The 24,644-nt window shown below is 41.2% G+C and overlaps 1 protein-coding gene across 1 annotated transcript; it reads right to left on the bottom strand.

The window, feature by feature from the left end:
• Positions 1–6,657: 6,657 nt before the first annotated feature.
• Positions 6,658–22,949, bottom strand: sparc (secreted protein, acidic, cysteine-rich (osteonectin)). The gene is made up of 10 exons (XM_055888282.1): positions 22,838–22,949; positions 12,763–12,830; positions 12,540–12,578; positions 11,343–11,439; positions 10,192–10,313; positions 9,870–9,990; positions 8,755–8,888; positions 7,917–8,065; positions 7,420–7,568; positions 6,658–7,125 (listed from the first exon to the last, which is right to left on the bottom strand). The coding sequence occupies exons 2-10, from the start codon at positions 12,820–12,822 to the stop codon at positions 7,097–7,099; spliced, it is 900 nt and encodes a 299-aa protein (XP_055744257.1). The 5' UTR covers positions 12,823–12,830; positions 22,838–22,949; the 3' UTR covers positions 6,658–7,096.
• Positions 22,950–24,644: the final 1,695 nt, after the last annotated feature.

The raw sequence follows: 24,644 nt of genomic DNA, 5'->3' as shown, positions 1-24,644 counted from the left end.
ACAAATCCACCCAGACCTCTTCATGTGACATGGCGTCTGGACTGAACAGTAACCGGTAGGGGTTATTCTCAATCTCTAGTTCTATGACTATGAATTTGTGTTCCTCTGATGGTTGACCACTCATATGGAACCTTATCATATATCAGAACTTTTGTCCAACGTCTATCAAATAATTTGCTATGGTCATCTTCCCTCCATTCTTTTGACTGTCATAATTCTTTTTTTTAAAGATATTACATTTTGCTAAATCTTTATGGGTTGGGTTATTAATGCATCCTGTGCAGTGGTGACCCGTCATTCAGGGCAGAGCCCCAGCTGTTTTTTATATATATAAAATAAAAATGTTTTCCTTGTTTTGCATGTTATTTTGGCATTAATACGTGTCACATATCAGTTTGCAAACAATGTAAAAAAAATTATAATAATAGAGTTGATAAAGCTGCATACAAACTCTATTTTTTGCTTTCTTGAGTAAGGCAGCTCCAAAATGCAGGTGTTTCAGCCTAGCTCAGTGCTTTCTGTGGTGGTGGGGCAGCCAGGGGGAAAATACGGAGCGTAGAGGTTGGTAATGTTCTCTAGTTGCGCCGTGATTGGCTCAGTGTTCTGGTCACTCATAGAGACACTACGTCACCGCACAATCTACTGGGAGAGCAGGAAAATTCAAGCCCATCCAAGAAGGCTAAAGGTCATTGGCCACAGATAAAATGACGTCAAATCACATAAAATCTACCGTAGCTTTGATTGGATGATCATGTCAAGATCATACTTTCAAAATATTAGCTATCAATCTAGACAAGCAGTCATCATGAATCATCATGAATGAAGTCGACAATCTACTGGCAAATCCTTTTCAATCTTTGTCATATGAAGATAAATTATAGGTAAAACGTATTGATGCTCATCGTCCATTGGACATAAACATTACACAACAAGTTGGAAATATCTAATTCAACAATGAGTGTTTTGTAAGGAATCAGTGGCTAACTGCAAGCATTGCAAAGCAATCAGTAGCCTGCTATTCAGTGCAGTGGGTGTGGTCCAAGTCTGGGTTTAAGGGTCTCTTTTCCAAGCTTCCTTCACATGTCATGGGCCAGAAAAGGTTGAATATATTGGCCATGCAGTCAAATCCAGCATGACTTCTACCGCATTCAAAACAACTGGAAACTCGGAACTGGGAAATCTCAGACTTCATTGAGTTCAAGACAACTGGGAACCCTGAATTTTTTTTTGCTCCAACTGAGAAAATACGTTTTGAACTTTCATCCAACTCGGAATTCCAAGTCAGGAACTCAGGCCTCCTTCTAGAGCTCCGACCTAAAGAACACTGATGTCATGATTCGACCCTGTTTCTTTCCGAGTTCCAAGTTGTCTTGAAAGTACCATACATCCGAAGAATGCCAGACTTTGATGACAAAGTTTGATGACAAAATTTGCCCACAAAGAAGGGCCGCAGGGCCACCTTCCTGTTCAAGTGAACACAGCACAACAAGGTGAGTCCAAAAATGGCTTGTATGCTGCTGCATAAATTATGTATTAATGCCAGGGAGATATGTATACTGTAGCTAAGAAAGTAACAATTTGTAAGTCGCTCTGGATAAGAGCGTCTGCTAAATGACTTAAATGTAAAAGTAACACTAAGTGTATGTTGTGTAGTAAGCTGTTAGTAGCCCAGGTGCCTCTAACCCTAATCGTTTGGTCCCTTTCCCCCTAACTTAACCTACTGTTCTGACTTGGTGGTGCACATGTAGCCTATAGCCCGCACATTTCCTAGCTCGCTCATTAATGGTCTTCATCGAAATTACAGATTGCCTCTTATCCACTTGTCGTTCCCTTATGCCATAGTTTGTACATCTCAGTTGTCAGTAGAAACCACATTTGTTTAAGCAAGTCAGCCATATCAGCTATGTTTTTTTTAAAGGCAGTAAATGAGGCTGAATTAACTGTTTCACTGCCAGACAAGGCTCCACTGATAGCCTGGTGTAGCAGTGGTAAGGTGTTTGGACTGATTTATGTAGGCCCTAACAGTTTATGGGCACCATTTGTCACCCTAATAGTGCAATTCATGTATTAGTTAGTGTTGTGTTGTGTAGTGGTTTTGCTGGCATGAACCTAAAAACAAATGTAGGCGTTTTCCCCACCAAGATTTACATGCTAAAATCGCCACTGAGCTTTATGTTGGCCTTTAGCAGTTTGTGGGCACCGTTTGTCACCATTAAAGTGAAATGAATGTATTGTTGAGTGTTGTGTTGTGTCGTGGCTTTGCTGGCATGCATCAATTTATTTGAGGTTATGTTTGCCCCATCAAGATTCACATGCTAAAATCGCCACTGATCCCGTGAATGATCAATATCTCACAGGAACGATGTAATTTATCTGTGGTCGATTCAACGTTGAACATCATGATAAGGAGAAACATTTTGTTCTAGTCAGATAAATGAAGAATATGCCAAATCATTTATTTAATTCTCAATGTTAATTTTGTTCGTTTTTTTGGGGCCCATCCACACATTCCCCCCCCCCCCCCCTCTTCAGAGGACAAAAATAAACTTTGTTCTTACATTCTACACACATTTTACATTCATTTAATACAGTAGTTACATAGCAAGAATAAAGTAATTAGATATTTGTATATGTAATGAACAAAAATATAAATGCAACATGCAACAATTTCAAAGATTTTCTGAGTCACAGTTCATAGAAGGAAATTATTTAATTGAAATAAATTCCTTAGGCCCTAATTTGTGGATTTCACATGACTGGGCAGGGGAGCAGCCATGGGTGGACCTGGGAGGGCTTAGGCCCACCCACTTGGGAGCCAGGCCCACCCACTGGGGAGCCAGGCCTGGCCCATCAGAATGAGTTTTTCCCTGCAAAATGGCTTTATTACAGACAGAAATACTCTACACCCTCACCCCTCCTCAAACGATCCCACAGGTGAAGAAGCTGAATGTGGAGGTCCTGGGCTAGCATGGTTACACGTGGTCTTCGGTTGTGAGGCCGGTTGCTGTTTAATCAGCTTGTTGATATGCCACACCTGTCAGGTGGATGGATTATCTTCGCAAAGAAGAAATTCTCACTGTGCACAGCTTTGGAGAGAAATAAGCTTTTTGTGAGTTTGGAAAATTTCTTGTATCTTTTATTTCAACTCATGAAACATGGGACCAAGACTTTACAAGTTGAATTTATATTTTAGTTCAGTGTACATTACATCTAGATTTATTTTTATTTTACCTTTATTTTATCTTTATTTAACTAGGCAAGTCAGTTAAATAATTACAACAAGTCAGTTAATTAATTACAACAAGTCAGTCAGTTAATTCTTATTTACAATGTCGGCCTACGCCGGCCAAACGACTCTGGGCCAATCGTGCGCCGCCCTATGGGACTCCCAATCATGATACAGCCTGGAATCAAACCAGATAGATAGATAGTACTTACACATTATAAATCGTGTTTTTAGTCATAACTATTATACAACATGAACTTTTAAACCCACCCCTCAGCTACTCTCAGTCCATCCCACCTATCTCCTTAACCCACAGGTGTCAAACTCATTCCACGGAGGGCCGAGTGTCTGCGGGTTTTCGCTCCTCCCTTGTACTTGATTGATGAATTAACATCACTAATTAGTTAGGAACTCCCCACACCTGGTTGTCTAGGGCTTTATTGAAAGGAAAAACCAAAAACCTGCAGACACTAGGCCCTCCGTGGAATGAGTTTGACACCCCTGCCTTAACCCCACCCCTCAGCTACTCTCAGTCCATCCCACCTATCTCCTTAACCCCACCCCTCAGCTACTCTCAGTCCATCCCACCTATCTCCTTAAACCCCACCCCTCAGCTACTCTCAGTCCATCCCACCTATCTCCTTAACCCCACCCCTCAGCTACTCTCAGTCCATCCCACCTATCTCCTTAACCCCACCCCTCAGCTACTCTCAGTCCATCCCACCTATCTCCTTAACCTCACCCCTCGGCGGTTACTCTCAGTCCATCCCACCTATCTCCTTAACCCCACCCCTCAGCTACTCTCAGTCCATCCCACCTATATCCTTAGCCCCACCCCTCAGCTACTCTCAGTCCATCCCACCTATCTCCTTAACCCCACCCCTCAGCGGCTACTCTCAGTCCATCCCACCTATCACCCTCAGTCTAATCAGTCTAATGATTTCCATGTGTGTCACGACTCCTACCGAAGGTGGCTCCTCTTCCTGTTTGGGTGGCGCTCGGCGGTCGTCGTCACCGGCCTACTAGCTGCCACCGATCCCTTTTCCATTTTCTGTTGGTTTTGTCTGATTTGTTTCACCTGTTTCTTGTTTAGATTTTGAGTTGGGCTATTTAAACCAGTAGGCCCGCCTGCTCTTTGTGCGGGCTTGATTATTTCCCCCACTGTGTTGACGTGTGGTAGTGTGTGTTGTTTAGTTACCTGTTTTGGGCATTTGTTTGATTACGCCCAGTTTCGTGGAGAGTATTACTTTTCCCCTTGCGCTATTCTGAACTTTCTGCCTCCTGCACCTGACTCTGCACCCACTACGCCTAGTGTGTTACAATGTGCCATATATTTTTCAGCCATTCCTGTTCATGTGACCTGAAACAGTAAATTACACAGGGGCAATACTAAAATATGTAATCTCATGATTCTGTCTCTATGGTAGCAAAATCTGCAGAGCTGAGATTATGTTCCATATACATAACTTTCTGTTTTTGGCAATCATTTTTTTAAATAATAATTTAAATGGAAAAACTGGTCGTTTTGAATCAAGCGTGGTTTTGCTTATCAGTTCATAAACCATGTGACACAGAGTCGGCACGTCTAACATCTCTTCGCAACTATTTTGCATCCTGTATAGCGCGCAATCAACATTTTGGTCCGTTTAAAGCTGATATATATTTTTTTGTATAACTATTTTTTGTTGGTGCCAGTTTTGGTCTTTAATAATGGGTAGATAAACAAGTTCCTCACCTTTTCCCCCTTCCACTTGCCTCCTCCCTTTCTTGCGGTAAATCTGCGATCAATTTGTTGTAATTTTGGATAACTCCACCTTTCCTATTAATAATATCATTAACAAAGATAATATTTTAATTTTCCACAAAGAATTATTTATTTATTCTGTTTTTTTTCTGGAGGATGCAAGTGATCTGTGGTCAATTCAACATCTTGATAAAGGCGAAAATATTTAGTTCTAGTCAGATAAATTAAGAATATGCCAAAGTATTTATTTAATTCACATTCTTTATTCATCCCCCCCCAAAAAACATTGAAAATTGTTAACAATAATCTCATTGTATTCAACTGTTATTTCCTCCGTTTGTCTTGGAGAGAAGGGAGGACATTTCCCACTTGTGGAAGAAGGGGTGGTGCCTGTGGCTCAGCCTATGTGGAGGAGGCTCTACAGTTGTTCCCGAGATCCTGCCTCGCTGTACTGTCTGGCTGAAAGGGTAGAGATGGTAACAGGGTGCTGTAGTAATGCACCATAGGCTTCTCCTTTCCCCTGACTCTCATGGGACCTCTCTTCGATTCTACAGAGAGGAAACTTTGAGCTTGTTCTGGTTTTTGACCAAATATGGAAATATGGCCATTTGATCTTTCTTTTCTGTTTTTAAGAGGATACATAAGATTCATTTCTCTGAAAAGTAAACTAAACTAGACCAGCCAGTTCCTGGCAAACCTATTCTTATGGGTTCAATGGGACAGGGTGTCTAGCTGGTTTTACAAACACAATGCAATTCTATGGTTCAGTATTTGTCTCTTAAGTCATTGCATGCATGCCACAGAACCACACAGGATATTTCAACTGCATGAGGTTATTGGTCTCGTAGGAACGTTATTAGATATGGTAGTTTCAAGCCTATGCAAAGTGCTGGTTTGAAATTTCAATATAGACTCTTAAATAGAGGGTTAGAAAACCTTTGCCTTGTGGTATACCAATGTTTTGACAAAAAAATACTGGATTCAAGGGCCAGGACTACACTCATCACAGGATGTTGAGACGTGTACTGAGCCTGTAACTCATAAGACTAAGGCGTAGCCTACCATGCAGTACAGAATACCTTGCACTGCAGCTGTACATGTGGCATTTCTTTCAATGAATTGATACTTCATGATGATGTACTTCATATCTGTGATATGGATGCTTCGGAGGTCTTTTGTGTAACTAATGTGTAAAGACAACTAATTAAATGTACCACGAAATGTTCTAAGTCAGTGTTTTTCCTTTTGTTCCAGTTGAAATGTATCAACATTGTGAGGATACTGAAGAAATGCAGATCTGAAAGCATGCAACAGTGTTGGGCATTTCAGTAACTTTTATTTTGAGAAAAGAGTTCTATTGCGGTCACACGATGTCACAAAGTATAAGAACGTCAGTAAACGTGCTAAAGCGTGAGAAGAACGCTCAACCTGCGAGACTCTTCCCTCGTAGAGTTGAAACAAGCATTTCCTTTTATTGTCTCAATCATTTTTCAGTTCACCTATCCCCTTGTTGTGTGGCAGAATCTATGTCAGAAAACAATTGGATGCACAAGCCATTCTGTCTGCGGATAGTCAGGCCTTCATTTAAAAGCAGTAGTCAAGAGTCAAACAAAACAACGAAGATGACAAAACGAGTGAGGACACCAAAACAACTAAAATATTTAGAAAAAAACAAATGAAAGAAGCATTTATTTAGAAACTTTATTTTTTAGATTTTTACAAAACTTGTCTCCTCCAAAGAATGTTCTAATTGATGTTATTAAATCCAAGCCCTGATCACGTGAACACAATATAAATGTTGTGAACATCAACCATTATCACAACCCATTCAACATACATTTACATCTTTCTCCCGTCAAAAAGCATCTTTCTGTTACTTCCTCTAATCTATCTGGTTAAAAAGGCTTATTTATTTGCACAAAAAAAAAAAAAAGTTGCATCATGATCACGTTTTGTGATTTGTTAGTTCAGACTGTGCATATGTCTTTTTCAGCAATTTTAGTGGTGTAGGTCGGTCGTTAATTAGTTGTAGTTAGCACCGTTACTGTGTTTCATTAATTTAGGGATGAGCTTAGCACCTCGTCCCAATAGAGGCTAGTTTTCAGACTGTAGGTCAGCTGATGAGCTTAGATGACAAGGTCCTTGTCGACATACTCTGAAAAAAAAAAACAAGCACACCATTAACAAGCAATAATGAAATGGCCGTTTCAATTCAAAACCAGACAGTAAAATAGAGGGACGGGAAGATATGTCTGAAATGGTACCCTATGCCCTATGCAGCCCATAGGACTCTGGTCAAAAGTAGTGCACTATATAGGGAATAGGGTACCATTTCAGATACAGACAATGAAGGCATTTTAATAGTCCAAAGAGGGCCTTGGTCCTCCTGGTTTCTTTGAGGCAGTAAAATAATGAGTGTAAACTATGAGGTGTTTTTAAAACTACTCACGCTCCTTGATGCTGAAGCAGTTGGCCCACTCCTCCAGGGCGATGTACTTGTCATTGTCAGCGTCACACTGCTCGAAGAAACGAGTGGTGCAGTGCTCCATGGGGATGAGAGGGGCGCGCAGGGGGGCCAGCTCTGTGTGGGACAGGAACCTACAACACCACAGAACACCTGTTACGAAGCATCTATGTAGGCCTCATAAAGGATTTATTATAAAGGCTTTATGAAGGCTTTATAAGCTATAGTGTTAGAGTGTAGAAAAGTAAGAACAGCACCAATGTAGCAATGACAGTTGTTTTTTTCCGTTCATAAAACAATACATTCAGGCTGCCAATATCCTTTCTGAGACATTGTAGAAATGTCTCAGTATTGATGTCCTGACTGGTACAGAGTTGAATCAAAGGTATGGAGGCCCAAGCAAGCCTGTATTTGTGTGATGTTGAAACAATCCAGCTGAAGCAGAAGACAGGAAACTCTTCTTCTTCTTCTCCTCAACCTACCCGTCGACGGGGTGCTGGTCCAGCTGACCGAACTGCCAGTGGACGGGGAAAATGTACATGTTGTAGTTCTTGTCAAAGTCGTGGGCCAGCAGGTCCAGGGAGTGCTCTCCAGCCTGCAGTCTCTTCTCATTCTCATAGATCTTCTTCACCTGCAAGCCAAGTAAAACATTTTTTCTTTTTTTTGCAAACATTAGTTTGTCTAATAATCTTTGAATAGAACAAACTGATAAATAAATCCCCAGTAGGATTGGATGCACAAAAGGAGTCGACTTCATAGTGAGAGCAGAATGTCAAATCCTATAATCATATTTTGGTTTATTCGTTATTTTCGACCCATCCGCAGAGTTCGGTAAAGGAACGTAAGCAAAATTAATTGGTTCTGTGCTGTGTTTAATAATGATTTTGACCCAACCTCAGTAGGCAAACATGCAGTAAATGGGTTGTGTGTAGTAAATGGGTTGTGTGCAGTAAATGGGTTGTGTGTAGTAAATGGGTTGTGTGCAGTAAATGGGTTGTGTGTAGTAAATGGGTTGTGTGCAGTAAATGGGTTGTGTGCAGTAAATGGGTTGTGTGCAGTAAATGGGTTGTGTGTAGTAAATGGGTTGTGTGCAGTAAATGGGTTGTGTGCAGTAAATGGGTTGTGTGTAGTAAATGGGTTGTGTGCAGTAAATGGGTTGTGTGTAGTAAATGGGTTGTGTGTAGTAAATGGGTTGTGTGTAGTAAATGGGTTGTGTGCAGTAAATGGGTTGTGTGCAGTAAATGGGTTGTGTGCAGTAAATGGCTTCTGTCTAGTAAATGGGTTCTGTGCAGTGCATATATAGTGGCTAAGTGGACTTACTCTGAGCTTCTGCTTCTCAGTCAGCAGGTTGTTCTCCTCATCGCGCTCGTACAAGGTGACCAGAACGTTCTTCAGCCAGTCCCTCATACGCAGGGGGAACTCATTCAGCTCAGCATCCATGCAGGCCTCGATGACTGGAGAATAAACAAGAAGGAGAAGGAGTTATACGTCAGAGCTATTCTGTCCACACAGGGCTCAGTGACTGGAGAGAGACACACAGGAAGAAACATTAGGTAGGGTCAGAGAGAAAAAAACAAACAGAGAAGACCCAGGAACAATTGGAGAAGGTTTGTTTAATGACCTATGGTCCCCAAGGAGCCAAAGAGTTTCACTTAATTAAGTCAAGTAAGTCATAGTCAGAAAGTTGTTGTGCAAGTAGGACGTTCAAGTCAAAATCTCCAATCCTATTTTTCAAACAATTATGGTCAAGCCCTTTGTCATAGAACATAAAACCTACAACTCACACAAAATGTGACCTTTGTGTCCATTGAAATGTACGGTTGATGAGCACAGCCCCATAGGCAACGATGTTGTACCTTTTTTGTCTAATCCCTTGGTTGAATACTGTACCTGACATTTAGAGGCCATTAGTTTTTAAAACGTTTTCTTTAAAAATGTTTGCGTCCACAACGTGCAACAACATCGTGTCCACCTGTGCCCTTCAGTCCTAAGGTACTCATCACCAACAGTGGGAGACACATGGGTTTGATTCTGTTTAATAACAGACATTTAGCTGCAGATTCAGCGGTAGTTTGAGAAGGCCAGCGATGCAGTGAGCATGTCACAGCTTGCCCTCCACTCTAAGTGTTAGGTTCCTTAAGGCAAAATCCCTCTATTTCAGCCCATCAATCATTCCCCTGGGGAAGCTTTCAGCAGGGCTTCAGCTCTAAGACAGCATAACCAATCACAGCATAACCAATCACACTGGGAACGGAGTCTCAGAGGAAAAATATGTCTCTGGGGGATTCTCAAAAAGGTGAACTTTTTTTGCACTGAATTGAATGGTTGTATTAAAACGTTCTCAAATGGTCCCTGTGAGGATAAAATTCGTTGAATTGAAATGAATTTAATACAATTCAATCCATGAATGTTTGTAACTATAAAGCATAGCTCACATTTGCATGGCCCGATGTAGTCTAGGTGCAGCTTGTGGCCCTTCTTGGTTCCCTCCAGACTGCACTTCTGGGCAAAGAAGTGGCAGGAAGAGTCGTAGGTTGTGTTGTCGGTGGCGCAAACCTATAATACACAGATTATATTCATGAATCAGATATAGTCAGAAATTACAGTATATCAAGAATGAGCCAACGATGCAAATAAGTAGTAGCATTATTGTACAGCTCAAGGTTCTATTAGGAACAGTGTTAAATATGAAACATCTAGGTCTACTTGATGTTGGTCTGAACAGATTAGAATATGATTTATATGATGATAGCTCACATGCTCAAACTCTCCAATGGCAGAAGAGCAGGTAGTTGGGTCCTGGCAGACACACATGGGGGTATTTTCCTCATCCACCTCACACACCTTTCCCTTCTTGCAGTGGTGGTTCAAGCAGGGGTCTACGAAGGAATCGGAAACAAATTGTTCAAACATTCTGGAACATAAAAAATGGAACATATCGGAAGTGTTCTTTTGCCCTTGAATTTACCGCTAAGTTATTCAACAGACAGATATTCCTGGCGGTAGTTAGCGGAGAAGGAGTGTGGCGGCGCCCCTACCAATTAGGAGAAGGGTTTATTTTCCGTTTCCAAGAAGCTTACTGGAACCATTGGGTGGAACACATGATGATAGGTCTCTTTGTTGAGACAGAAGCACTCTGTCATTACCAACGTGTCCCCTCTCCCCTCCTCTCTCTCTCTCTACCATCTAGCCAACATCTCACAACACAGCTGCTGCAAAGGAGCACCGACATACAGCTTCATTTGATTGATGTTGTCATACCTCTACTAAACCTAAGCAGCCTAAAAGATATACCAGCCCAAGGATCATCAACTAGATTCAGAGTTTTTCTTGAGTGGATGATCAGGGGGCCGGATATATAATTACAAAAAAATGGGTAGACCGTAAATTGACCACAAGAAGCCCAAACAGATATAATATTTGACTAAAACATAATCATTTCAAACCTTGCTTACATTTGTATAAGATCATATGTCTCTCTATTATGCATGGGAATTGTTTGGAACAGATTTACAAAGTTAAAATCAATTGGAGCTGATTTGCTGCTGTTTTTACAGTCTTTTATGTCCAACAATAAAAATGAAAAAAAACCAACATATTTTTTCTTCACTCAGATAACTTGGGGGTCCAAATAAAACCCCCCTCGGGCCAAATTTGGCCTCTGGGCCACCAGTTGGGGAACCCTGTAGTAGCTATTGTGTGTTTAACGTTACAATAATAGCTATACATTACTGTAGCCATGCACACTGTTAGCTTGGTGAATGTTCCCAATTATCATTGTAATATGTGGTAAACTAGGACTTTATATAAGCTTCCCTTCACAGAAGGCATTGGGGATTAGGTATTGTTTTCTCACAACGTCTGTCGAGCGACAGTAGTGATTAGCGATTACAATGACTATTCCTCACTCTCAGCGGTGACCTCCTCCTCCTCCTCGACATCGATGGCCTCGTCAAAGTCTCCAGTCTCTACCTGCACTGGGTTGACCCCCACCTCTGGCTGTGCCTGAGACAAACCAATCACACCATGGAGCCGTCAATAGAGACATAGTACAGTTGGAATCAACACATTTAAAGTGAATATATACCATATCAAAGATGACAGTATTCTATATAAGCTATGGGCAATGCTCATAAATTGGTCGCACAATTTTAGTACCAGAAAAGGAAGCTGTAGCTAAGTGTCTTTAGTTATCAAGCGGCACGGCAGAATAAAGTGTACTTCAGACAGGTCTAGAGAGAGGTCTAGCAGCCTGCAGCTGGATGGGATGGATAGAGCCTGACCCACATGTGGTGAAGCCATTAAAACGTCATGGTTTCCTGTCCACTGTATTTATAACCTGTGGGATTCTGCTCACTCTGTCTCAAGCTACATTACAGAAAACGGTCAACATTTAAGGGGAAAATCCTCTGTCACAAAATGTTTGAGATTAAATTATTTCAGTCAAAGTTGTACTGTTGGTTTAGTTTGTTAACTTGTCAAAAGCGACACAGAGAGAGTAAAGAATAAATCTATTGTCAATGTTTTACATCTGGCTGTGTTTTGATTCCTATATTGCAAATGTTTTACATCTGGCTGTGTTTTGATTCCTATATTGCAAATGTTTTACATCTGGCTGTGTTTTGATTCCTATATTGCAAATGTTTTACATCTGGCTGTGTTTTGATTCCTATATAGCAAATGTTTTACATCTGGCTGTGTTTTGATTCCTATATTGCAAATGATTTTCATCTGGCTGTGTTTTGATCCCTGGATCGCTAAATGTTTTACATCTGGCTGTGTTTTGATTCGTATATTGCTAAATGTTTTTCGTCTGGCTGTGTTTTGATTCGTATATTGCTAAATGTTTTTCATTTGGCTGTGTTTTGATTCCTACACGACACTATTGCTAATTTAATCCCACCTGTGAAAGTGTCTTCTCACTGGACACAGACGTAAATTCCACGTCCATTCCATGTTGGTTCAACGTAATTTCATTGAAATGATGTGGAAACAACGTTGATTAAACCAGTGTGTGGCCAGTGGGTATGTTCAAGTTGTGTGATGTTGTTTTCCCCCTAAGCACACCTGTCCATAGAAATCTGTCAACAAGTCAATGATCTTACCTCCTCACCGACGTCATCAATGATGGGCTCCTCCTCGGTCTGAAATGGTTAAGACGATGGTGTTATTATGATTGTTTGCCACACACACACACAAACACAATCACTCATTCACTCACTCACTCAGTCAGTCATTCACTCACTCACTCACTCACTCACTTACTCACTCACTCACTCACTCTCTCACTCACACACACACACACACACACATCAAAGGGACACTTACAATGGAGGCGGTGAATGCCTGGCCAGCTAGGCACAGGAGGAAAACAATCCACACCCTCATCGTTCAGTCTAAGGAGAGACACAAAGAGGAACATTTTAATACACATTACACACATTCAATTCAAATGACGTTTGGTTGATAACGAGGTGCATTTGAGGTCTTACACCTTTCCAGTTTACCGCCTGTCTAGAGCAGCACTATGTGCTGTATTTCTGTACACGGTGTACAAAGTGTACGGGCCAGACACAGTCCAGACATTTACTCAGGCGTGGTCAAACAAGTCATGCAGGGACAAAAACAAGATGTTACTCCAAGAATCACAAAGGCTCATGGGTAGCGTTTTGGTTCCAGACAAACCGTTCACTGTCCTGTCTGATTATAGGGAGATAGCTATGTTCACATTCTTTGTGGTTAGCTCAAATGACTGTCTTCAATTCCATCACCGGAGCTGAATTCAGTCTAGTTCACCTCTCTAGGGTACGTGAGACTTAGAAAAGTCATGTTGAATGTACTCTAGTGCTAGTAGTCTACAGTATTACATATGAGGTCTACTTGAGATTTGTTTTAGTGTAGACTAAAAGAAAAGCTGCCTGTTGAAAGAGCACTTGGAATCCGATGGAACATTGAAAGTTATGCGTTTACCTTCCGAGTCTCTGTCAAGAACAGACCCCTTACAAGAAGAGGTATTCTCTCAACTGTCAGCTCTGTTTCTGACCCATTAGGTTTCCTCGCCCCATTCGTATTAAGGACAGGCATTTCCCATTTTTGGAAATGTGGGTAATATTTGGTTCAGACATTTCAACCATTACTCACCCACTCAAAAATATTGATATTGATCAATGAGATTCCAAACTATTTTCACATTCTCCAAAAGACAGTCAGAAGTTTGTTGAATTCCCAATGTGTTATGCTTTCACCCATTCCAATGGAAAAACTATGTCGGATTTTTGGTTTAGTTGGCATCTACAGTTGAAGTCAGAAGTTTACATACACCTTAGCCAAATACATTTAAACTCAGTTTTTCACAATTCCTGACATTTAATCAGAGTAAAAATTCCCTGTCTAATGTCAGTTAGGATCACTTCTTTATTTTAAGAATGTGAAATGTCAGAATAATAGTAGAGAGAAGGATTTATTTCAGCTTTTATTTCTTTCATCACATTCCCAGTGGGTCAGAAGTTTACATACACTCAATTAGTATTTGGTATCATTGCCTTTAAATTGTTTAACTTGGATCGAATGTTTCGAGTAGCCTTCCAAAAATATATATATATATATATATATCTCCGAGATTTAGGACGGACACTTCAAAACCTTGTTTCTTATGATTTATGTTTTGACTGCCTTTTTTGTCATTCATGAATCTGCCAATGCAGTTCTCTGGGCTTTAGTAGTAAAGGCCATATTCAATATATTCTCAAGTCATTTTTTTTATATATATTTTTTTTTAATACCAAAAATTCCAAATCAAATAGCTAAATGATCCATAGTATGACCACCTTAAAACAATTCTCCAACCACTTAGACTTACAGGGGTTAAACCTACCCTTTGGAATGACTTTGATAGCAACGGTGAATCTATTTAGTTACTTAGAGCTCTCTGATCATAGCACATTGGTAGTAGTCATTGACAACTATCATAGCTAAGCTGGGCTTGGTAAAACCCTGGATGGAAGACCAAAGGGTAGCTGTAGATACATCAACTCTCCAGTAGGAGGTGCTGTAGGTAAATCAACTCCCCAGTAGGAGGTGCTGTAGGTAGATCAACTCTCCTGTAGGAGGTGCTGTAATGTAGATAGATCAACTCTCCTGTAGGAGGTGCTGTAGGTAGATCAACTCTCCAGTAGGAGGTGCTGTAATGTAGATATATCAACTCTCCAGTAGGAGATGCTGTAGGTAGATCAACTCTCCGGTAGGAAGTGCTGTAGATAGATCAACTCTCCAGTAGGAGGTGCTGTAATGTAGGTAGATCAACTCTCCGGTAGGAAGTGCTGTAGATAGATCAACTCTCCAGTAGGAGGTGCTGTAGGTAGATCAACTCTCCAGTAGGAGGTGCTGTAGATAGATCAACTCTCCAGTAGGAGGTGCTGTAGATAGATCAACTCTCCGGTAGGAAGTGCTGTAGATAGATCAACTCTCCAGTAGGAGGTGCTGTAATGTAGATAGATCAACTCTCCAGTAGGAGGTGCTGTAGATAGATCAACTCTCCAGTAGGAGGTGCTGTAGGTAGATCAACTCTCCAGTAGGAGGTGCTGTAGATAGATCAACTCTCCAGTAGGAGGTGCTGTAGGTAGATCAACTCTCCAGTAGGAGGTGCTGTAGATAGATCAACTCTCCAGTAGGAGGTGCTGTAGATAGATCAACTCTCCAGTAGGAGGTGCTGTAGATAGATCAACTCTCCAGTAGGAGGTGCTGCCCAGTCTATTGTTCAGTTTTTTTGGATAGTGGATATAACGTTGAACTTCTGACATTGTTTCAAAAGGTAAAAACATATTTAATACAAGGTTTGTCTATGTTGAAAATTGGTTACCTTGATGACACAATCCTGTGGTTGACATTTCACCTCAAAACAAAAACTTAACCCTCAAAACAACATTCGATTTGACTTTTTTCAAATCCAATGTATTCTCCACGTAGATTCCACGTCACATTATGCTGACAAATTACGTTGGAACAACGTTGATTCAACCAGTTTGTGGCCAGTGGGATGTTCCCTCTCCACGCTGGCTCATTTGTCTATGGTATTAAAGAGCAGCAGGACATTTTTCCCAGGTCTGGGGCTTCGTACGTGGCCCCTGCCTCATATGTTACACCTGTTCTATATGCTTCCCTTCCTGTCTAGTCCCATCACACCTGTTCTATATGCTTCCCTTCCTGTCTAGTCCCATCACACCTGTTCTATATGCTTCCCTTCCTGTCTAGTCCCATCACACCTGTTCTATATGCTTCCCTTCCTGTCTAGTCCCATTACACCTGTTCTATATGCTTCCCTTCCTGTCTAGTCCCATCACACCTGTTCTATATGCTTCCCTTCCTGTCTAGTCCCATCACACCTGTTCTATATGCTTCCCTTCCTGTCTAGTCCCATCACACCTGTTCTATATGCTTCCCTTCCTGTCTAGTCCCATCACACCTGTTCTATATGCTTCCCTTCCTGTTTAGTCCCAGTACACCTGTTCTATATGCTTCCCTTCCTGTCTAGTCCCATCACACCTGTTCTATATGCTTCCCTTCCTGTCTAGTCCCATCACACCTGTTCTATATGCTTCCCTTCCTGTCTAGTCCCATCACACCTGTTCTATATGCTTCCCTTCCTGTCTAGTCCCATCACACCTGTTCTATATGCTTCCCTTCCTGTCTAGTCCCATTACACCTGTTCTATATGCTTCCCTTCCTGTCTAGTCCCATCACACCTGTTCTATATGCTTCCCTTCCTGTCTAGTCCCATCACACCTGTTCTATATGCTTCCCTTCCTGTCTAGTCCCATCACACCTGTTCTATATGCTTCCCTTCCTGTCTAGTCCCATCACACCTGTTCTATATGCTTCCCTTCCTGTCTAGTCCCATTATACCTGTTCTATATGCTTCCCTTCCTGTCTAGTCCCCTTACACCTGTTCTATATGCTTCCCTTCCTGTCTTGTCCCATCATACCTGTTCTATATGCTTCCCTTCCTGTCTAGTCTGACACGACTGCGGAGTGCTTAAGCAAGTAGCGAGTAAAAATTGTCTATCCTGGTTACAAAACTCACTACCAAGTTCCAAACTGCCTCTGGAAGCAACGTCAGCACAAGAACTGTTCGCCGGGAGCTTCATGAAATGGGTTTCCATGGCCGAGCAGCCGCACACAAGCCAAGCGTCGGCTGGAGTGATGTAAAGCTCGCCGCAATTGGACTCTGCAGTGGAAACGTGTTCTCTGGAGTGACGAATCACGCTTCACCATTTGGCAGTCTGACGGACGAATCTGGGTTTGGTGGATGCCAGGAGAATGCTACCTGCCCCAATGCATAGTGCCAACTGTAAAGTCTGGTGTAGGAGGAATAATGGGCTGGGGCTGTTTTTCATTTGTTCGGGCTAGGCCCCTTAGTTCCAGTGAAGGGAAATCTTAACCTTACAGCATACAATGACATTCAGCATCACAATGTCGCCGTGCACAAAGCAAAGTCCATACAGACATGTGGAAGAACTTGACTGGCCTGTACAGAGCCCTGACCTCAACCCCTTCAACCACCTTTGAGATGAATTGGAAGACAGACTGCAAGCCAGCCCTAATCGCTCAACATCAGTGCCCGGCCTCACTAATGCTCTTGTGGCTGAATGGAAGCAAGTCCCGGCAGCAATGTTCCAACATCTAGTGGAAAGCCTACCAGAAGAGTGGAGGCTGTTATAGCAGCAAAAGGGGGGACCAAGTCCATATTAACGCCCATGATATTGTAATTAGATGTTCGACAAGCAGGTGTCCGCATACTTCTGGCAATGTATGAGTGACCTTTGCTTGGTCGGGAACTCTGGATGTGGAAAAATGCAGTGACTCTGGCAGAAGTTGCAGAGGATGACTTCTTCCAATACTGTGCACAAGGAAGGTTCTCTGCTTTGAAAAATGAAAAAAAATGGAGTGGTTTTTTTCACTTAGAACTTGGACATCCATCTCTAACAAACATATAGCTAGGTAGTATCTGAAAGGAAGCTACAGATGTGACAACCTTCACTGAAAACAAAAACACTGCTACCAGCTTCAAGAAATGTCTATATTTAGCTTGGAGGTTGTACTGTGTTGCCAAACTTCCTATCTAATGATATTTCAACATATTTATACTTAGTCTTGTTTTCAGTTCAGTGGGAGGATGACTGACGTAACAGCAAAACAATTTATTTTCTTTGGAAAGCGATGTTCATAATCAAACAGGGTAGAGGTATAGGAAACAGAGGTATAAAGAGGCCTTTTCAGCAGCTATTTCATTTAGAGGTTTGTTGGGTTGGGGCGTAAACTAAACTGGGAGGGAAACAGCAGATCTCAACGGTTTTCAAAGAAGCTTTAAAGGCTGCAGGATTAGGGAATTCTTTCTTCTTCTCCAGGGTGATATAACCGGTGGTTAAATGTCTTGGAAAAGAAGCCAGGTGGCTATAGGGGGACTAGGGGCTCAGCCTCTGTGCATGTCAGTCAGAGGAGAACCTCAGCATGGTAAATAGACAAACATTTACCGGCAGTAAATGTACATTTTGAAAAACACTGGAAAAGTCTCTCTCAAAGACTCAACGCACTTTTGAACTCATGCACTTACTTAGAAATAAAATATAAAACATTTCTAAGAAATAGATTAAATTAAATAAATCTAGTGTTAGTGTTAGTCTTGAGAATTAAGCTAACAAAATATTTTCTGAATGAGTGGTATTTCTCTGGACAACTAGGCCTAACTAGACACATGATGCGTACAGGTAACAGGTGGTATGGAACTTTTCACAAGACACACCTGTCCATTCCATTTACTAACCTTTACTGCAATCCTCACAATATGTCAAATGTTGAGAACCAATTCCAGAACCTTCAGGTATTTTCATAATGTATATCCCTATCTTTATGTTGTTGTTCTTTGAATAGCAAGATATGTACATGTAATCCATCTTCTACCATGCTTGAAATGACACCTTCGACAACAAATCAAAGGATTTTTTTCCTCCATCCGAGGAAAAAAATCTCAGGAGGAGCAAATCTCAGGAGGGGAGATCTCAGGAGGGGAAAAATCTTAGGAGGGGAGATCTCAGGAGGGGAAAATCTCAGGAGGGGCAAATCTCAGGAGGGGCAAATCTCAGGAGGGGAAAATCTCAGGAGGGGCCAATCTCAGGAGGGGCAAATCTCAGGAGGGGCAAATCTCAGGAGGGGCAAATCTTAGGAGGGGCAAATCTCAGGAGGGGCAAATCTCAGGAGGGGAAAAATCTTAGGAGGGGGGGATCTCAGGAGGGGCAAATCTCAGGAGGGGCAAATCTCAGGAGGGGCAAATCTCAGGAGGAGCCAATCTCAGGAGGGGAAAATCTCAGGAGGGGAAAAATCTTAGGAGGGGCAAATCTTAGGAGGGGCAAATCTTAGGAGGGGGGATCTCGGGAGGGGCAAATCTCAGGAGGGGCCAATCTCAGGAGGAGCCAATCTCAGAAGGAGCCAATCTCAGGAGGAGCCAATCTCAGGAGGAGCCAATCTCAGGAGGAGCCAATCTCAGGAGGAGAAAATCTCAGGAGGGGAAAATCTCAGGAGGGGAAAATCTCAGGAGGGGAAAAAATCTCAGGAGGGGAAAACAATAGACGTTTTGAAAAGGTTTTCTATTGACACCCATGGTCTATTCCTAATGCATGGGACCTCTAAGCTACACAAAGGAGAGAGGGAGAAAAGTCAAGGACTGATATATGGAGTCCATGTAACCCAAGTTAAGACTTAGTTACCTGACCCGTTTAAATCATCCCTATCCCACCATCACATCTCTCTTTCTCAGGGGGTTAACCTTAAAGCAGTGGGTTGAAACATGTGACTAAGATACATATCTGAATGGAATTCCTGAGTCCTATAATTTAAATGTGTGTTAAATCCTTTCTCTGTCATTCTCTCTGGACTTAAATCCTCTCAGTTGGTCTACTGGCCCTAAACACACACCTGTCTCACATAAAAAAACACCAACAGTTTCATAATCCTCTAGTTAAATAATTTAACAATTTACCACAAGCTGTAACTAATACAAAATCTGTGCCAATCAGGTGTTTGAGTTCGTATTGAGTATAAAGTTTGCTCTAAAGGTTTTTATTTATTTTTTAATATGTGCATCCAATATATTTCACTCTAAAGTCTGACCTGGTGTGGTATACAGTCTGTTAGTCATTTACTATGTAACACAAAAAGCTCTTTTGTCATCTACAGTGGGCTAGTCAGTCTGCAACACTGGATACAGGCCTTCAAGACCCTCGTCTCGCTGGCTGGCACGGAGCCGGAGGAGTGTCGCTAGGCAATACGCTCCGGCTTCCTTCCACCTTAGGAACCGTACATCTCCTCCTCTGAGTCTCTCTCACACACCCATCCTCTTGTTTCCATCCCCTTGTGATTTTGTACATTTGCTTAGTGGTTGAAGGAGTGAGATCTGGCATTCTTAGTCTAGCTAACACTCTATGGTTAATTCCGCTGTTTTTTTGCTTATGCTGACTCAGGGGTTAAAATGTTTTCCATTTCCACGTCAGACTGTTGGTGAAGAGATGGCATGAGCACAATAGCTTCCTTCCTGTCCAGGATTAGAGCTTTCTTAGGGTTGCCATGCAGCCAATCCAAAATATCCACAGTCCTTTCTCTCTTTCTTGACCTAGTTTAAACTTTAAACTCTGCACAACAATAGCTACCATTCAGCACATCGAACCAAACAACTATTTTTATTTAGGGAAATGTGACTTCCTCTCATACTAAGTGAAAGACAGTTAAATAAAGTATTTGTTTTCATCAAAAGGCAAGAGGATATGTGAAGAAAGAAAACATTCCATTGCATAAACAGTTTGTCATTCTTTAGTCGTTAACTCAAACCTGAATACTTCACTCAGTTCACTGCTAAACTGAAAAAAGACAAATAGATCCTATAAGCCAGCTTTGATTTCTCAACGGGTGAATTGTGCTTTTCCTGAAAAGCTGACAACTTCAATACATGATGGAAAAAAATGAAAGATTGACTAATATCCTAATAGTTATATTCTTGTACAAAAAAAAAGGCAATTTAGAATAAATGGTTGTCACTTTTCTTTGTTTTAAAGGTATTTATTTGTGTTCAAAGTTGCAGTAATTCTCAGGCAGAACAATGGGCAGAGAGTGTGTTATGTCAGCCTTTCTGTCTGAGTTTGTCAAACCCAGAGTCCATCAGAACAGACATCTGCAGGATCTCACAAAGAGCCTAAACAGCTGGTGGGTATTGTCATGGTAACGTGCATTCCTGTTGATGGAAGTAATTGGGAGTGGAGGGAGGGAGGGATCTGTGTGGAGATTGCTCCTCTCTCTCTTTCTTTATCTCTCTCTCTCTCAATTCAAGGGCTTTATTGGCATGGGAAACATATGTTAACATTGCCAAAGCAAGGGAAGTAGATAATAAACAAAAGTAAAATAAACAGAAAACATTACACTCACAGAAGTTCCAAAAGAACAAAGACATTTCAAATGTCATTTTATGTCTGTATACAGTGTTGTAGCGATGTGCAAAAAGTATAAAATGGAAATTAGATAAACATAAATATGGGTTGTACAGTATTTACAATGATGTTTGTTCTTCACTGGTTGCCCTTTTCTTGTGGCAACAGGTCACACATCGTGCTGCTGTGATGGTACACTGTGGAATTTCACCCAGTAGATATGGGAGTTTATCAAAATTGGGTTTAACATAGCCTGTCTTCTCTTGAGAGCCATGTCTGCCTACGGTGGCCTTTCTCAATAGCAAGGCTATGCTCACTGAGTCTGTACATAGTCAAAGCTTTCCTTAATTTTGGGTCAGTCATAGTGGTCAGGTATTCTGCCACTGTGTATTCTCTGTTTAGGGCCAAGTAGCATTCTAGTTTGCTCTGTTTTTTTGTTAATTCTTTCCAATGTGTCAAGTAATTCTCTTTTTGTTTTCTCATGATTTGGTTGGGTCTAATTGTGCTGCTGTCCTGGGGCTCTATGGGGTCTGTTTGTGTTTGTAAACAGAGCCCCAGGACCAGCTTGCTTAGGGGGCTCTTCTCCAGGTTCATCTCTCTGTAGGTGATGGCTTTGTTATGGAAGGTTTGGGAATCGCTTCCTTTTAGGTGGTTGTAGAATTGAACAGCTCTTTTCTTGATTTTGATAATTAGTGGGTATCTGCTCCGCATGCATTATTTGGTGTTTTATGTTGTACACTGAGAATATTTTTGCAGAATACTGTATGCAGTCTCAAATTGGTGTTTCTCCCCTTTAGTGAAATTTGTGTTGGTGAGCGGACCCCAGACCATAAATGGCATTGGGTTCTATAACTGATTGAAATATTTGGTATTGGTATGCTGAATTTTATGTTCCTTTTAATGGCATAGAAGGCCCTTCTTGCCTTGTCTTTCAGATCATTCACAGCTTTGTGGAAGTTACCTATGGCGCTGATGTCTAGACCAAGGTATGTATAGGTTTTTGTGTGCTCTAGGGCAACGGTGTCTAGATGGAATTTGTATTCGTGGTCCTGGCAACTGGACCTTTTTTGGAACACCATTATTTTTGTCTTACTAAGATCTCTCTCTCTCCCCTTCTCTCTCTGTGTCTCAATTAAATTGAAAGGGCTCTATTGCCATGGGAAACATATGTTTACATTGCCAAAGAAAGTGAAATAGATCATTAACAAAAGGGAAATAAACAATAAAAAATGAACAGTAAACTTTACACTCACAAAAGTTTGAAGGAATAGATACATTTCGAATGTCACATTATGCTATATACAATGTTATAACAATGTGCAAATAAAGTACAAAAGGAAGAATAAATGAACATAAATATGGGTTGTATTTACAGTGGTGTTTGTCCCCCCCCCCCACTCTCTCTCAGGCTTTGTCGAGCCCCATCCCCTCCACCACCCCTCCAAGTAACTATGTGGCAACAATACTTGTGTAACATTGTGCTGTTCTAATATAGAATTCCAGAACTAGTTCCTCTGCTGTCTGTATACTTTTGCACAGCTTTTCCATTAATGAAAAGGTACAGAAATTGTTTGATTATAACTTTTCTATATTCTGTTAAACTAAATATTATATTGACAATAGAGTTTCAGAAGAAATATTTACTCATTTCAAAGTTTGCACCGAAAAAAAAAATCTTTCACTTTTGCACCATGATATATTTTAACTTTCAAGGTGTGGTCAAGCAAAAAACAATTAATTTCCTGCACAACTTGAATATAACCACAGCAAAGCCTCCAATCACTGTCGTTCAGGTAAACACTCTGAAATACTATCACATAGTTCAAGTATCACAGCAACTCAAAACAGTGCACAACGTTTCCAATGCAACATTAGTTGAGAAGTCCTTACTGGTTAAGTCACAGCAAGTCTTTGAGGAGGATACTCAGTCTTACCTTCAGAACACCAACAAGCAGAAAAGCCAAAGGAGAAGTCAGCTGTCAGAGAGGACTAGGACTATCTAACAGCTACACAAGTTCACACAGAAGACATTTGCTGTGGGCAGGCTCAGGCAGACCCCCTAACCCCGTCCCTTCCTCAGAGGGTGGGACGTCTGACAGACGCTCCTACATTTAACTCTATGCTCCCTTCTAGACAGCAGGAACTCGCAAGGTTTATGGATTCTACAGGGGCCTATTTTGCTTTGTATTTGTTGTTTTTTGGTACATTGTTTAGAGACTGGGCTGATCATCTACATGCATTTCAGAAGTGACTCCAACTTTGTGACATTTTAGCATAGCAATAGAAAATGTATAGCCTTAAAGACAGTCCTATATGGCAGCTGTCGTTTTATAGTATCTGCACTGTTATATAATGTTTTAATGTATACAGGACAGGGCCTACATGTTTAATCATGAATTGTTGTAGGTTGCAGAACCGCTCTAGAGATTAAGCTATTTGTTACAGTGTATGGCAGATATTTTACTATGTGCACATTTTACTTGACAGTGAAAACATTTGAAAACAATGAAATCACTCCTAGTTTCAGCTTCTATGATGCCTGGAACAGCTGAGAAACCAGAGTTCCAATGACTGTAATTACTATGATGTAGCTGACCAGGGTCATGTCATCTGGGTTCACCCCTAACTAATTAGACCCTAGGGTTTTCCATCCTCAGCATGATACACACAGCAACGAGATGACATTTGACAGTGAATCCACAGGCCAAACAATATAACTACTGAAAGAGGCTGCTGAAATTCACAACACAGCCATTGTCAAAGATATGTTTCACTCTCAATTTCAATGTCTGATTAGATAAGATATTGATTCATATTACTGTTTCTATAAGGTTAAAACATAGTTTAAAGATATTTAAAATTTCAACATGTGAAATTTTCTTTGACTATTTTAGCATGTTTTAGAAAATAACATAATTTCTCAAAAGTCTCAAAGGAACAAATTGAGAGCCGTAGAGATGAGTATAATATAATCCTATTGTCCCCTGCAACCATTTCTTTATCATTGGGGAAGTCAGTGCTGGTGAAACGTGGAACCATCAGACAGAACTAATTAAACTCAAATCCACATTTTTGTGAGGTTTTAAAGATACATATATATCGGATGGTGCCTCTCTGTGGTGGATTACTAATGTCTGTTTCCAGTCAGACCAGTGTGAAGCTAGAACAACATCTGGATCAGACAAGGGGAGAAAAAATAGCTGCAATGCAACGTGGCATTTTCCATTCTGGCTGGAACAGATTCTTAAACCCCAGGCCCAATGCATGCGATGGAGAGAGAGAAAGGAGGCGGAGTTAAACTGAGTCTCACGGTTCCCAGTAGACGTGGCAGCAGTACTGTCTGTACAGGCTGCCGTGTCTGAAATGGCCCCCTATTCCCTATGCGGGCCCTGGTCAAAAGTAGTGCACTATAGGAAATAGGATGCCATTTCGCACACAGCCTATATCTGAGGCAACATGTCCTCACAGAGTCAGTTATACAGAAGGGCTGCAATCTAGTGTATAAATGCCATTACAGTTTGAAAATTGAGATTCCCAGCTGCCTGCCTGCAGTGCAGATAACTAGCAGCGTGTGAGCCTCAGATTACTATATACACCTTCATTCTCAAAATGATTATCTGAGAAAGAAAGAATAAGTTGGCAAAAGTTGGCACCAATCACTTATAGACAGATATTTATAGCAAGGTTTCCATTCAATTGGCGACAGATTTTAATATGAATATTCAAGAATCCGTATAAAGA

The sequence above is a fragment of the Salvelinus fontinalis genome, chromosome 29, assembly GCF_029448725.1.
Source record: "Salvelinus fontinalis isolate EN_2023a chromosome 29, ASM2944872v1, whole genome shotgun sequence".
Lineage (NCBI taxonomy): Eukaryota > Metazoa > Chordata > Actinopteri > Salmoniformes > Salmonidae > Salvelinus > Salvelinus fontinalis.
The sequence above is the reverse complement of the archived record's forward strand: the minus strand, read 5'-3'. Positions and strand labels throughout refer to the sequence as shown.